This window comes from Apteryx mantelli, chromosome 19, assembly GCF_036417845.1.
Source record: "Apteryx mantelli isolate bAptMan1 chromosome 19, bAptMan1.hap1, whole genome shotgun sequence".
Taxonomy (NCBI): domain Eukaryota; kingdom Metazoa; phylum Chordata; class Aves; order Apterygiformes; family Apterygidae; genus Apteryx; species Apteryx mantelli.
This window is the reverse complement of record NC_089996.1, coordinates 17,091,251-17,103,537: the sequence shown is the minus strand read 5'-3', so window position 1 is coordinate 17,103,537 and position 12,287 is coordinate 17,091,251. Positions and strand designations below refer to the sequence as shown.

General features: G+C 59.0%; 1 protein-coding gene across 1 annotated transcript; it reads right to left on the bottom strand.

The window, feature by feature from the left end:
* Positions 1-4,581: 4,581 nt before the first annotated feature.
* On the bottom strand, positions 4,582-9,242 carry CBX8 (chromobox 8). The gene is made up of 5 exons (XM_067308208.1): positions 9,137-9,242; positions 8,543-8,586; positions 8,297-8,362; positions 8,132-8,198; positions 4,582-7,897 (listed from the first exon to the last, which is right to left on the bottom strand). Exons 1-5 carry the CDS (start codon positions 9,203-9,205, stop codon positions 7,058-7,060), a joined length of 1,086 nt encoding a protein of 361 aa, XP_067164309.1. The 5' UTR covers positions 9,206-9,242; the 3' UTR covers positions 4,582-7,057.
* Between the last annotated feature and the right edge of the window lie 3,045 nt (positions 9,243-12,287).

The following is a 12,287-nucleotide window of genomic DNA, read 5'->3' as shown; positions in this document are numbered from 1 at the left end:
GGTTGCGTTTGCTGCTTGGTTAAAGGGATGGTTCTTCCCTGAGTGGTAGCTGCAGCCTTTGCCAGGAAAGACTCCTGTGATCTAGAAACAGTTTCCCTTAGATTTTGTATTTATTTTGCAGCCCTCCTGCTGGTCATGGCTTTGGTTTTGTTGTCTTATGGAGCCTAAGTATGGGGTCCTGCATGAGTTGACAGCATGCCTTCGATTTGGAGGGGGGGGGTGTATTTTTGCCTTTGAACAACATCTGTGTAGACTTCTTGGAAATCTTCAGTTCTTCTCTTGTGCAGCCACACAGCCTTGAATGTCATTTCACCACTGTGTCAGCTTGGGGCTAGAGGGATTTGCATCGAATTGCCTGCAAAAGGACTTGTGCAGCCTTAAGTCTGCAGCTGGCTGCATTTCCCAGAAACATGCTGTGCTTTGCTTTGTGAGGCAAAGGACGTGGAAAGAAATGAGCATTGTCCATGAAGGAGGTTCCCGAAGGACCAAGTTTCCTTGGAACTCCATGATGCCAAAATGTCACAATCTGTTCTGTTTACCTTGCAGTTTTTAACTTTACCAAACGAACTACTGTTGCTTTGAAAAGTCCAAGGAAATGTTAGCCTGTGGTTGCAGAAATGAGTGCTCCAGGCATGGCCTTCACTAGGTGCACTCTTGTGATGGGGGCATGAGCATCTGCAGAGAAGAACCAAGGGATTGACGGGGTCTCAGAGGTAATGCCTGGCTCTCTTCCCCACACACCAAATATTTGCTAGTTGGCCTTTGCAAATCCAAACTAAATGACAATGTGCCTTTTGGAACTGTCCTTATTTCAGGCTTGTCTGTGGCACTGGTCCCATGACAGGTTTGTGCCTATGCAAAGCTGGGTGGTCATGGGGTTCTGCAGGCAGCTGTGCCACTGATGGGGAGAGGCGCTCCTGGTCCTCAGTGTGGCACCCAGCAGTCCTGCAGAGCCCCGCTTCAGCGCTGCAGGCAGCTGGTCAAATGCTCACGGAGAAGAAGCCAGCTTGGCAGGGATGCTCTTGCTGAAAATAGGATGTGGGGGCTGGTGTGTCCAAGCAACCCATCAAAGAGGTCGTTGGAGAGAAAAAGCCTTTGAGGATGGTCTTGGAAGGGGTCAGGCCCCGAGAGTCCATAATGAGTGACGGAAACGAGATGCGATGGTGGAGGGACTCACGGGTGAGCCGTCGCAGCGCGAGGGGGCTTGGCTGGCCCGCTGGGCCACGGCGCTCCGCAGGAAGCCCTGTGCTCCCAGCGCTCAGTGCTGCAGGTGTGTCGTGTTCGCTTCAGACCAGCTCCCTCCAGAGCATCCCGCAAAAACTCAAACACGTTTTTCCATTTGGTGGCTCGTTCAGGTCCAAAGTGAGGTTTCCCAGGGCCCTTGGCTTGCGCCCAGGAGGCCGAACATCCCAACAGCGAGTGGCTTTGTTCTTCATCGCCCGCCGCTCGCAGACGTTTCCTCTCTCGGTGGCGGAAGGGCTCTGCTCTTACCCACTCTTGCTCTTGTGCCTTTCTGTTAACCAGCTGGTTTGATTCCAAAGTTTTAAGGATGGTGAAAATGATAATCCAGAAATTTTACTAAACTTTATCTCATCCTGTCCTTCCCCAGCCCCCTTTCCAACCTCATGTTTCAGGATCTTGACTCTCCCAGCATTGCTGGTGTGTGTTTGAGTGAAAGTTTCTTGCTGAAGTTTGCCTCTCAAAGGCACATTATGTGAGTAACTTAATGTAATCTTTTGTGGACAGAGGTTGAAAGCTGGTGCGAACTGTGTTTACCAGTCAATACCATTAGTATTCAAGGTCTACCTTTTTTATTTTTTATTCTTTTTTAAGTTTGCTGCTATGGGTTTGAGTGTTTAGTTGTATGTCAAACAGCCAATTAAAGGTTTTTCACTTGTCATTTTCTAAGGGGTTTCCGATGTGGAAAGTCCTGCAGTATTTGTATATTGAATGGATATTTTCTCCAGGCATAATCTGGTTAAGTATACTTGTTGTTTTCCATTGGACTGGAAGAGGTGGCCAATTCAGTCATCTTCCTTAGAAGTTTAGTATATTTTTATATATATATTTTGTACCAAAAAAACTGGAGTTTGTGGAGGAATGGGGATGGTTTGGGGGGGTTGTTTTGCTTTGAGTTTCTGATCTGGATGTGAAGGGCTCTGGAGCTGGAGAGAGAAGGTTTTTACTGAAAGAAATTGAGGGATGGGTGAAAACAAACAATTGTTCTTGTAACTTGTGCCAGTCACTGGTCTGATTTGTATGTTTTAATTAAAGAGAGAGCCAAATCGTTCCTGTATGACACTTATAATTGCTTTAAACTACAGCTGTTTGTTTGCTTTTATTTTCAGAGAACAAAAGTTGGAGATGTTATTACCCTGGGAAAGCTTAAGTTCTTTGTTGGAACAGGACAGCCGCCCGGCCCGCATGTTAACGAGGGGCTGCCTGGCTGCCTGGTCACTGCTCCTGCCGGGTGTTCCCGCCGGGGCTTCTTCCGTGACCCTAGTGTTGACTTGCTTGCATTTTGTGATATGTGTTTTCTAGTACTTTTGGACGTTAATGCTAGTTTAGACTCAAGACCTCTAGGCTGCTTCTAATTTATTTTGCAGGAAAACACTAGAAGATGGTATGTCAGGTGGGTTTTTTTGTATAACTTTTCCACTGCTGTTTTTTAGTATATCAATAAATATTTTTTTAAACTTTTCAGCCTGTTGTGGTCACTGCTCCAAGCATACCTGGCCGCCCGAGGGAGGCGCCCCGACCCTGCCTCACCCGAGGGGTGACACTCGCCCGCCTCGCCTGGGGCGGCTGGGAGAAGAGCGGGAGCTGGCTGTGGCCCTGCTGCTGCTGCCTTGCCAAACTGCATCCTGCCGGGGGCACGGGCTTCACGCCGCTGCCTCCGGGACCCCTGCCCGGGCTGGAGCGGGCCCTGCCCGGAGGCTCCGGGGAGCCCCGGCCCGGTGCGCTGCCCCGACGGAGTCCCCGGGGGCCGGCGCGTCCCTGCCCCGGCGCCGGGGCTGCGCGAGGCGGCTCCGTGGTCCCGGCGGCGCGGGCGGGGGGAGCTCAGGACCCCTCCGGACACGATCCCCCACCCGGGCCCCCCGAGGGACGCGGCCCCCTGCCCCCTCCCCGGTCCCAGGCTCCTACCGGGCAGCGGGAGGCTCCGCGCGGGCCGCCGGGCTCTGCTGCGGGCTGGAGCTGCGCCTGCCCCGGCGGCTCCTCAGGTGTCTCCGCTCTGCCCCGGCCGCCCCACACGTGCGGCCGCGCAGGGGCCGCGCAGGAGCCGCGCAGCGAGCAGCGGCGGGCGGACCGGCCTGGGGAGGGCGCTGCGCGGCCGCGGAAGGGCCCGGGCAGCGGCACCTCCGCGGGACCCCGGCGGGGTCGGGGGCGTAAGCGGCCCCCGAAGCGGGCAGGGGCCCCGGGTCCCCAGCTCCGCCGTCGGGGCTCCCGTCGAGGCGGCCGCCGTTGCGCGGGGCCTTCGGGCTTCGGCTGTGCCGGGGCGCGGCGGGTCCCGCGCCCGCGGGGCGCAGGCTCCCGGGTTGCCGAGCCCCCGGGGTGGGGGGGGGGGGCGCGGGGCCGTCCGAGACGCGCCGGCAAAGGGGGCCCGGCTCCCGCGGGCCGGTCCCGGGGGGCCCCGGCGGCCGCCGCCGCCCCCTCCGCAGGCCCCGGCCTGGGGCCCCGCCGCGGCCTGTGTGAAAGGGTCCCCCCCGCTGGGACCGGGGGAGAAAGGCGCCATTGTGCGGCCCTTTCTCCTTCGCCTACTTGACACTCATTTTCCGCGCACAGATGCTGACAGCTCTGATAATAAGGGGGTCTGCTCCTTTCACCCAGCGGAGCAGAAAAAGGAGGTTAATGAGGACACAGCTTAAAAAAAAACCCAAAAAACAACACAGCCCCCTCGCTTCCCTCCGGCTGCGCGGCCGGCGGAGATTTGAATACAAAGGCCGGGCTCGCCGCGCAGGGGCGGCCGCCGCGCCGGCCCCGCGCCCCGGGGCGCCGACCCGCGCAGCCCCGCGCACCGCGGAGCCCCGGCCCGGCCCGCACCGGGCGCGCCCCCGCCTCTGCCCGGCGGCCCGGGGCGTCGGAAGCCCGCGGCGGGGAGGCGTTTCTGCGGGCTCCGGCCGCCCTTCCCGCCCGCTCGCCCGGCGCAAGGGCGGAGCGCCGCGGCCCGGGGCAGCGCCCGTGCCCTGCCCGGTACCTGCGCGCCTTCTCCGGGGGCGGAGCGGCGGCCCGGCCCGGGCTTTCCCCCGCGGGAGCCGGGCGCGGAGCGGAGCCGCACACGGCGGTCACCCCCGCCGCCCCGTCCGGGGGCCGCCGGACCCTCCCCCCCCCCCAACGGGCCGGCCCGTCCCCGCCCGCAGCACCGCGGATCCCCGCGGCCGCTCCGCGGGCACCTGCGCGCCCCGGCCCCTTCCCCGCCGGAGGTGCCGGCGGCTCCCGTGCGCCTGGGCCGCCCCCGGCTGCGGCTCCCGCCCCGTCGGGTGCCGCCGCCCGCCCCGGGCACCAGCTGCTCCCGGCCCCCTTCGGCTGCCCCCAGCCCCGCTCCCCTCCTCGCCCCGCGGCCACAAACGGAAGAAAGACACGTTTCTATTTACAAAGTATATATTTAAACTCACATAAAAAGCAGGTCTCATATGGACATTCACGGCTGGCAGAAGACACGTAGTTAAGCTTCACTTCTGAGACTGAGATTTAGCCAAATTTTTTTGTACAAGTCTTAGATTTAAATAATTCGCACACACACCCCCACACGCACACTCAGCATATACGTCGCTATATACATACACACATATACACCCACATGTATGTCTTGCTTTATATATGTGTGCGTCTAAACACACACATATATACTTATACAGGGCTGGAGTGAAGCACACCAAATCCAAACCGCACCCTGACACTGGAGTGAGGCAGGAGCTCTGCTATGGTCTGTTTTGCAAAGGGAGGTATTTTTCAACCTTCGGTATCTCAGCAGGTGGAGGAAGGGCAGCTAAATCCCCATCATTGTCCATCTGACAACATACATGTCCTGTGTAGGCTTCTCTAGGAACCAGCACTGACACCGGTATACTGCTTGCTTCAGTTCTTTGTACAAACCAAGTTAAAAATCTCAATTTTACAAAATATGCCTTAAAAAATAATAGCAACTTGCAGAACCAGCTCCCTTTGTACAGTCAATACAGCATCCTCTTGCTACGTCCTCTGACAAAGGCAAAAGTCCCAAAAGATGGAAGGGGAAGGGGACTAAGAAAGGTGGAGCCATAATTATCCAGATGGGCCTAACAGTAGCAAAGGCCGCTCGTTGCCTGAGCCCCTTTCTCTTCCCATTAGGCCCCATGTGCTTTCATCTTATGTGCAGTCCCCAAATTAGAAAGCGTTTAAGAGCTTCACTGGGCCAATCAGGATGGAAAAGGCCAATCTCTCCCAGCCCTGGCCCTTAGGGGCTGCTGGACAGATTTGTGCTTTTGAACCGACAGAGATGCTTAAATCAATATGTTAGGACATGAGGACACCTGCTATACTTGAACTAAAAATACACAACAAAATGCTTACACTCTCTTCCCAGACCAGGCTAAAAGACCCCAACCTCTTCCTCAACTTGGTTAAGCTGTAATAGTTTAGAGAGAAAGAACAAGCAAAAGGGCAGGCAGTCACAGGGCTCCCGCATCCCACATCTGCTGCAAGACACTGCCACAAGCTTTCTGCAAGGTAGCAGAGGGTTTCTGGTCAATACCAGTGGAGGGAAACTGCTGCATTTTGTTCAGAGCCATTAAATCCTCACTGTTGTGCCCTGCCTGAGCCCTGGGAGAAAGAAACTGCACAGTCCTTCAAAACCAGAAGAAATATGCAGGCAAATAAAAATACAAAAAGCCACCAGAGTCAGCAGGAGCTGCTCTGCGCACAGGAATATTTAGCCTCTTGGCTATTGTTTAACTAGCATAAGAAAAGGGAAATATTTATTGTCTCTGAATGCATAAAGGTGGCTTTGGGATTTGTCAGAGATGCGGATATTACAAAACACATTATCTGGAGTCTTCCAACAGTCCAAAGTGAACTGTGGATTAAAAAAAAGAAATCCACTTTCTATAAGAGTATAAAGCATCTAAATATGGGCAGTGACATGCTACCCTCCCAAACTTCTCTGGCATTTCAGGAATGTAAACAGATTTTTATTTTTTTTTTTTGAAGTGGGTGGGGGAAAAGAATCAAGCAACCAGACAAAATGAAAACAGATTCTCAGCTCAGTTCTGTCTCCCATAACTGCTATGACAATTCTATTAAAGTGCATTTCAGTATCACCCCTTTTAGGAATCTTACACATACAAACCTCCTCTTCATTTGTAAGAAAAGGTAATTCAAGTTAATACTCCACTAGAACAGTTTTAGCCTTTTTATGGACTTCTGCTTTTCCCCACCCCAATTTTGTAGCAACTTTTTTTTTTTTCTTTTAACTGGAAACACCCCCCTCCCCAACAATACTGTAAATTCAAGTGCTTACTTCAACTGTCAAGGGTGACAGTTCTGGATACAGCACACTTGATTGTACAAGCAACACCTTATATCACAATCAAGAAATCAGGGCACTTTGCCCACCGAGGGAATAACACTTCCCCCTTCACCATCCATAGCATCATATGAAAAATAATAGTTAAAAAAAACAACAACATAATTAGCTATGAACATCATTCATTATGTACACCGGCTCCTGCAACAGATGCATGAACTCCATTAGTTCTCAGTTTTATTGTCCTTTCTAAGAGCAACTGAGCAGTCACTGTTGTCTCCATTTAAATAAAACAACTTAGAGTTGAAATATATATATAGATATATATATATAAGCATTTTCTTCTTAAATAACATATTTACATCTAATAGAAAATATAACTCTAGAGATAATCTTTCCAACGAAATGTAAGACGGAAAAAAAAAAAAGAATGAGTTAATGAATTTAGGACAGTTTCTAAATCCTCTCCAGGAAAAAAAAACCCACCAAGCTCTAACCAAGCTTTTGTCTGGATCTAGACTGAAAAAAAACCACCACCACCACCAACGAAAAAACTCATCGCTTTTCTTTAAAGAATCCTTGGTCCGTGCTGCTCTCTTTAATTGTGACGGTCAAAAAGTTAGATGTCACATCAGTTACCACCACCTTCTCCAGGTTGTTGAGAGACGGGCTCCAGGACTCCTCTTCCGGGTCGCCCAGAATCCGTGAGACGGGGATCCTGGCAATGAGAGAAGGCCTCCCCGCTTGGCTTCCCACACTGTCTCGGTACAGGCTGCCCATAGAGCCTGGGTTTACTGAGCTGTGCAGGATCTTGGGCCCACCTGGGTCCAATCCTCCTTGCCCCTTGGGGTCCAGAAAGTCTGCCCTGTGCTTGGCGACCCTGGGAGGGTAAGTCTCGGAGGCTCCAAGCTTCATACCAACCTCTACTCTGTTAGGGCTGGACATGGTGCCAGAGAGGTCAGGGTCCTGCCTCCTGGCTAGCTGGATTACACTGTGTCCCGAGCTGAACTTTGCCGCCCCCGGAGCTGACTCCTCTATTTTCCTGGCTTTGAGGTAGTCCCCCACCTTGTCCCCCGGCTCCCCCAGTTTCCTCTTGGAGGCATCCAGAGTCTCCGTCAGGTCCTTGTAAAGCTCTTTCCTAGGCTTCGGGCCTCTCTTTTTTGGGGTCTCCCCAGGTTTCTCTTCCACTCTTATAACCCGGTCCCGGATGCTGTCTCCCTTGGGGGTGCTGGTGCTGGTGCTGCTCTGGGGAGCCAGGGCTATGTTTCTCAGTCCTTCCCTAGCTCGGGATGTGGAGCCCAGCTCCTGGGGGGACCTGCCAGGATACGGCACCCGGATCCCCCTGGAAGAGTCACTGCGGAATTCATAGGTTTTGGCTTTTGCTTTTGCCTGGGCCTGCAAAGTGCAAAGAAGATAAATCAACCGGTGACTTTATTATCCTGCCATCCGGCTGCATAATTACAAGTTACAAGACGAGAGGCTGCCTTTGCAATGAGCATTCTCCACCAGCGCTGGAGAGGGACCCTGCTATTTGCATGCCGCCTTTCATGCTCCCTGCTGCAGCATGCAGCCCTCTCCGCTCACCGGCAAAGCGGCACCAACGCGCACGCGGGGCTCCTGACTCCTTACCTTTAACAGGAAGGTTTTGGGCTTGGGGCCTCGCTTTTTAGGCCCGTATAGCTCCATTTCTCGTTCCCTAGAGGTGTTAAAAAAACCAGAGCTTCAATTCAGCATAGCTACAAGACAGCAACATATTTATAAGTGCAATGGATATGACTAGCAAAGGCCTTGTACCTTTCCTCAAAGGCTGCAAGCAGCCGGGCATCCAGAATGTTTTCCTCAGGTTCCCAAGTGCTGTACCTGGCAGGGGAGGCACAGAGAGAGGAAAAGGCATCAGGAATAAGTAATAACAATAATAAAAAAAATAACCTAAAGAAATGGATCCAACTTTCCTTTCTACTACAATGGGAAATAATAGCTACAATGAACCATCTTCTGTATAGTTCCTAGGCTGCAAAATTGTATAAACAGTCTACTTACTTCTGAGACCAGCCCTTCCATTTTACGAGATATTCCATGCGCCCCTGCAGATGCAAAGAGAAAAAATAAATATGCATGGAGGGAAATCACGATAAACGCTTGCAACAAAGCTACACATGCAATAACACGCATGCAACAAATACACGCCTGCACCGAAGGCGTGTGTCAAAAATATGCAAGGGGGAGGGCCGGAGGGGTGGGGGGGGAAGAGCCGCAACAAAAAAATACGCGTGCAGCAGCCCCATGCAGCCGAACGAGCCCCCAGCAGAATGCAGCGGGGAGCACGGCGCACACAACGCCAGGCATGCAGCAGAACATGCACGCCCCGCTCGCGCGGAAAGCCCGTGCATGCGGCGGGGAGAAAGAGCCGCCCCCAGCGGCCGCCCAGCCGCAGTCGGCGCGGGCCGGGGCCGGCGGCCGCCGGGAGCCGCCGCAGCGCAGCGCAGCGCCGCGCAGCGCAGCGTAGCGCCGCGCCGCGCGGCCGGGGGAGGGCGCGGAGCTGCCCGCGCCGCCGCGGCCTGGCGCGGGGCGGGCGGCGGCAGCGGGCGCGGCGGGCGGCGGCGGCGGCGCGGCGCGGCGGCGGCGGGCACCTACTTTGCGGATGCGGCGCTTGAGCAGGGCCTCGGCCGCGAAGACGCGCTCCCCGACGGCCGAGAGCTCCATGTTTACGCGGCCGCTCGCAGCACACAGGCAGCCGCCAGCGCAGCCCAGACCATAATACTCCGCCCGCTGACGTCAGCCCGCCGCCCCCCCCCCCCGGGCCCCCCCCGCACTTGTTGCTGGCGGAGCCGGGTGGAATATTCCGCCCGCGCCGCATTGGCCCGGGCCCGGCGCCCGCCCCCGCCGCCGCGCCGCCCCGCGACGTGCCCCGCGTCCCAATGAGCGCGGCGGGGCGGGGCCGCCCGCCGGGGCCCGCGGGGGGGCGCCGCGCCCGCCCGCCCGCCCGCCCTCGCGCGGGCCGCCCCCCCGGGGGGGCTGCGGCGGGGGGGGGGGGATCGGCGCGCCCCCGCCGCCCGGCCCGGCCCGGCCCGGCTCGGCTCGGTTCGGCTCGGTTCGGCTCGGTCCGGCGGCGCCGAGCACAAAGAGCCGGGAGGCGGCGCGGCCGGGGAGGGGGGGCGGCCCGGGGCCCCCGGCGGCGCTGCGAGCGCCTCGCCGCAAGCGGCTCCTTCAACTTCGGCTCCGCGCCGCCTCACGCCCGCAGCGCAGCCCGCGGTACCGGCGGCGGGGCGGAGCGGAGCGGAGCGGCCCGGCCCGGCCCGGCCCCCCGTGCGCACCTGGACGGGGCAGCCCCGCGGGGGCGGCCCGGCCGCGCATTCCCCCGCGGCTCTGCGCGGCTCGGCACAACCGGCTGAGGGTTCATATGACAAAGAAAATAGTATTTGTTAACGAAGCACTCGGAGATTACGTAAAAATCACCTCATTAGACCAGATCTGCCAAGAAAGCCACTACTTTGGGAGCCAGCGAACCAGCAAAGTTCATAATCATAAAAAGCCATTCACAGTAACAAATAGTTTCTCCGAGCAGTGCCAGCGATACAGCTGTTTCTGTTTAAGTTTAAATACTTTCCAACAGTTTGGGTAGTAAAAATAAAGTAGACCTCAACAGCCTATAATACGAGTTTCTGGTTTCCTTGCTCCGGGAGCCCACGGCTCTGCTCCCCGGCCCGCTCCGGGTGTGAGGGGGGGGCGTCGGGGGCCGCCCGGGACCGTCTCGTGGGGGATTTTTCCCCCCGAGCAACAAAGTGGCGGGGTGACGGCGGCGGTGCCCGGGCGCCCGGGTGTTTATCGGGGGGTTCCGAGCCGGTGCAGCCCCCGGCGCCCCCGGGCCCAGCCCGCCCCCTCGCACCCCCCGGCCCTCCACGGGCTCTGGCTCTTGTCCTGTGACAGCGTTTCGCTCGCTGCCATCCTGTCCGGGATCTCTCGCCTTCTCCCGCCGCGAGTCCGTCCCCGAGACGGGCACGGCCACGGGAGACCGGGGACCCGCGCGGAGAGGCGGGGAGCGCCGGGGGGGGGGGCAGGCTGCAGCCGCCGGGGGACAAGGGGCCCGGAGCGCTGCTGGGACGCCCGCAACCGGGGAGAGCCGCGATGTCCCCGCCTGTCCCCCCGGGCCATCGGGGAAGGCTCGGGAACTGCCCCGGGAGCTCTTCAGCCCTGTCCCGTAGAGAGGAACAATTCCCGAGCCTGGGATGCAGCGTCGCCGGCGCGACTGTCCTGGGAGCCGGGGCGGGAGCACCTCTCCCCGGTGCCACCCGCCCGTCCGCCGTCCGTGCAGGCCCGACGGGCTTCCACCACCCCGTCCACGCGTGACGAGGCTCTGCGAGACCTCCTTTGGCTCTGACCTCCACTTGCCTCCCCGGCGCAAAGGGGTGGTCGGAGCCGAGGGGGATCGGGTGTCGGCGACGGCCGCACCCACGCGTGGCGAGACCCCCCGGGGCTGGACGTGGCCCCCGAGGTTTCGGATGCGCCTCCTCTCCCGTAAATAAGGTAGGCGCTTCCACGCACCGCGGCTCCCATCTGGCTGCAATTTGCCGTCGGGGAGGGGGGCGGCCGGGAGGGGACGGGGACGAGGACGGGGACGGGGATGGGGCGGCCAGCGGGTCCCGCCGCCGCTGCTGCTGGCGTGAGAGGTCTCCCGCGGCGTGTCCCTGCTCCGTGCGCGGCGGGCGACGGGGCACCTGCCGCCACCGCGGGCCTGAGCCGCCGGTGGGACCGGCCTGGGATGGCGCCGGAGGGGAGCGCGACCCACGGAGCTCACGGACACGCCGGCTCCAGCCCTCGCGCCTCCCTTAGCCCGGGGCCACGGGAGCCTGCGGGGCGCCGGGACCGGCGCTGGGAAGAGGAGGGCGGCGGCGTTATTTCTGTCGCGGGTATCGTTTTCTCCCGGGAGCAGCGGATGGGGCTCCTGCTTGACGGCGCGGAGCCCTGGCTGAGTCCTGCCAGCCCGCGTGGGCTCGGACCTCCAAAGGGAGTCACAGGCGCAGCGGTTCCTCTGCTGGGGGCGGAACTCGGGGGTGTGAGGTCCTGGGCATCCGTGGACAGAGCCGTGGGCTGGAGCCCTGCAGTCCCACGGGGGACTCCTGGGGCACGAGTGTAGGGACCCACGGGGTCCCGGAGCCTGCGGCTTCCACCCACTCCCCGGGCTGGGTCCAGGCGAGCTCGGTGGACGCAGCCCCGCGAATGCACCGGGGGACCAGGTCCCCTCTCCGCCCCGTCCCCGAGCGAAGGCGGGCACGACCAGCCGCCGGCCGCGGGGGGAGCTCGGCAGCGGCCGGGAACCGCCGCGGCAGGTCCCGTCCTCGGCGGGCAGAGCTGGTTTTTCACGCCGACTCACAGAGGTGAAATCTCTCTCCCGAGTGGATGCGGGAGGTTTTCTCCCGCATCTCCGCGGGTGCGGAGCCCTCGCGCCCCGCCGCCCGCGCCCCCCGCCGCCAGCCCCGGGGACGCGGGAGCAGCCCGCTCCGCGCAGGTTTTGCGCGGTGCCCCCGCTCCGGCGCGCAGCCCGGCGCCGATGCGCAGGAAGACGGGCCAACGGGGGGGAAAGCACCCTCCGTGCCCTCCCCTGCCCTTAGTAAGCGGCGTCCCGGGGAGTTTTTCGTTAATGTCGAATTAATCGTTTTTAATTAAGGCAGGTCGCTGGCGGGGCGGCTCGTTAATTTGCATGGCCGCAGCGGTCCAGATCCTGCACCTGGGAAAATGCCGCGGAGAAAAACGGCCGGGGGGAGCGAGCGCAGAGCGCCCGGCCGGG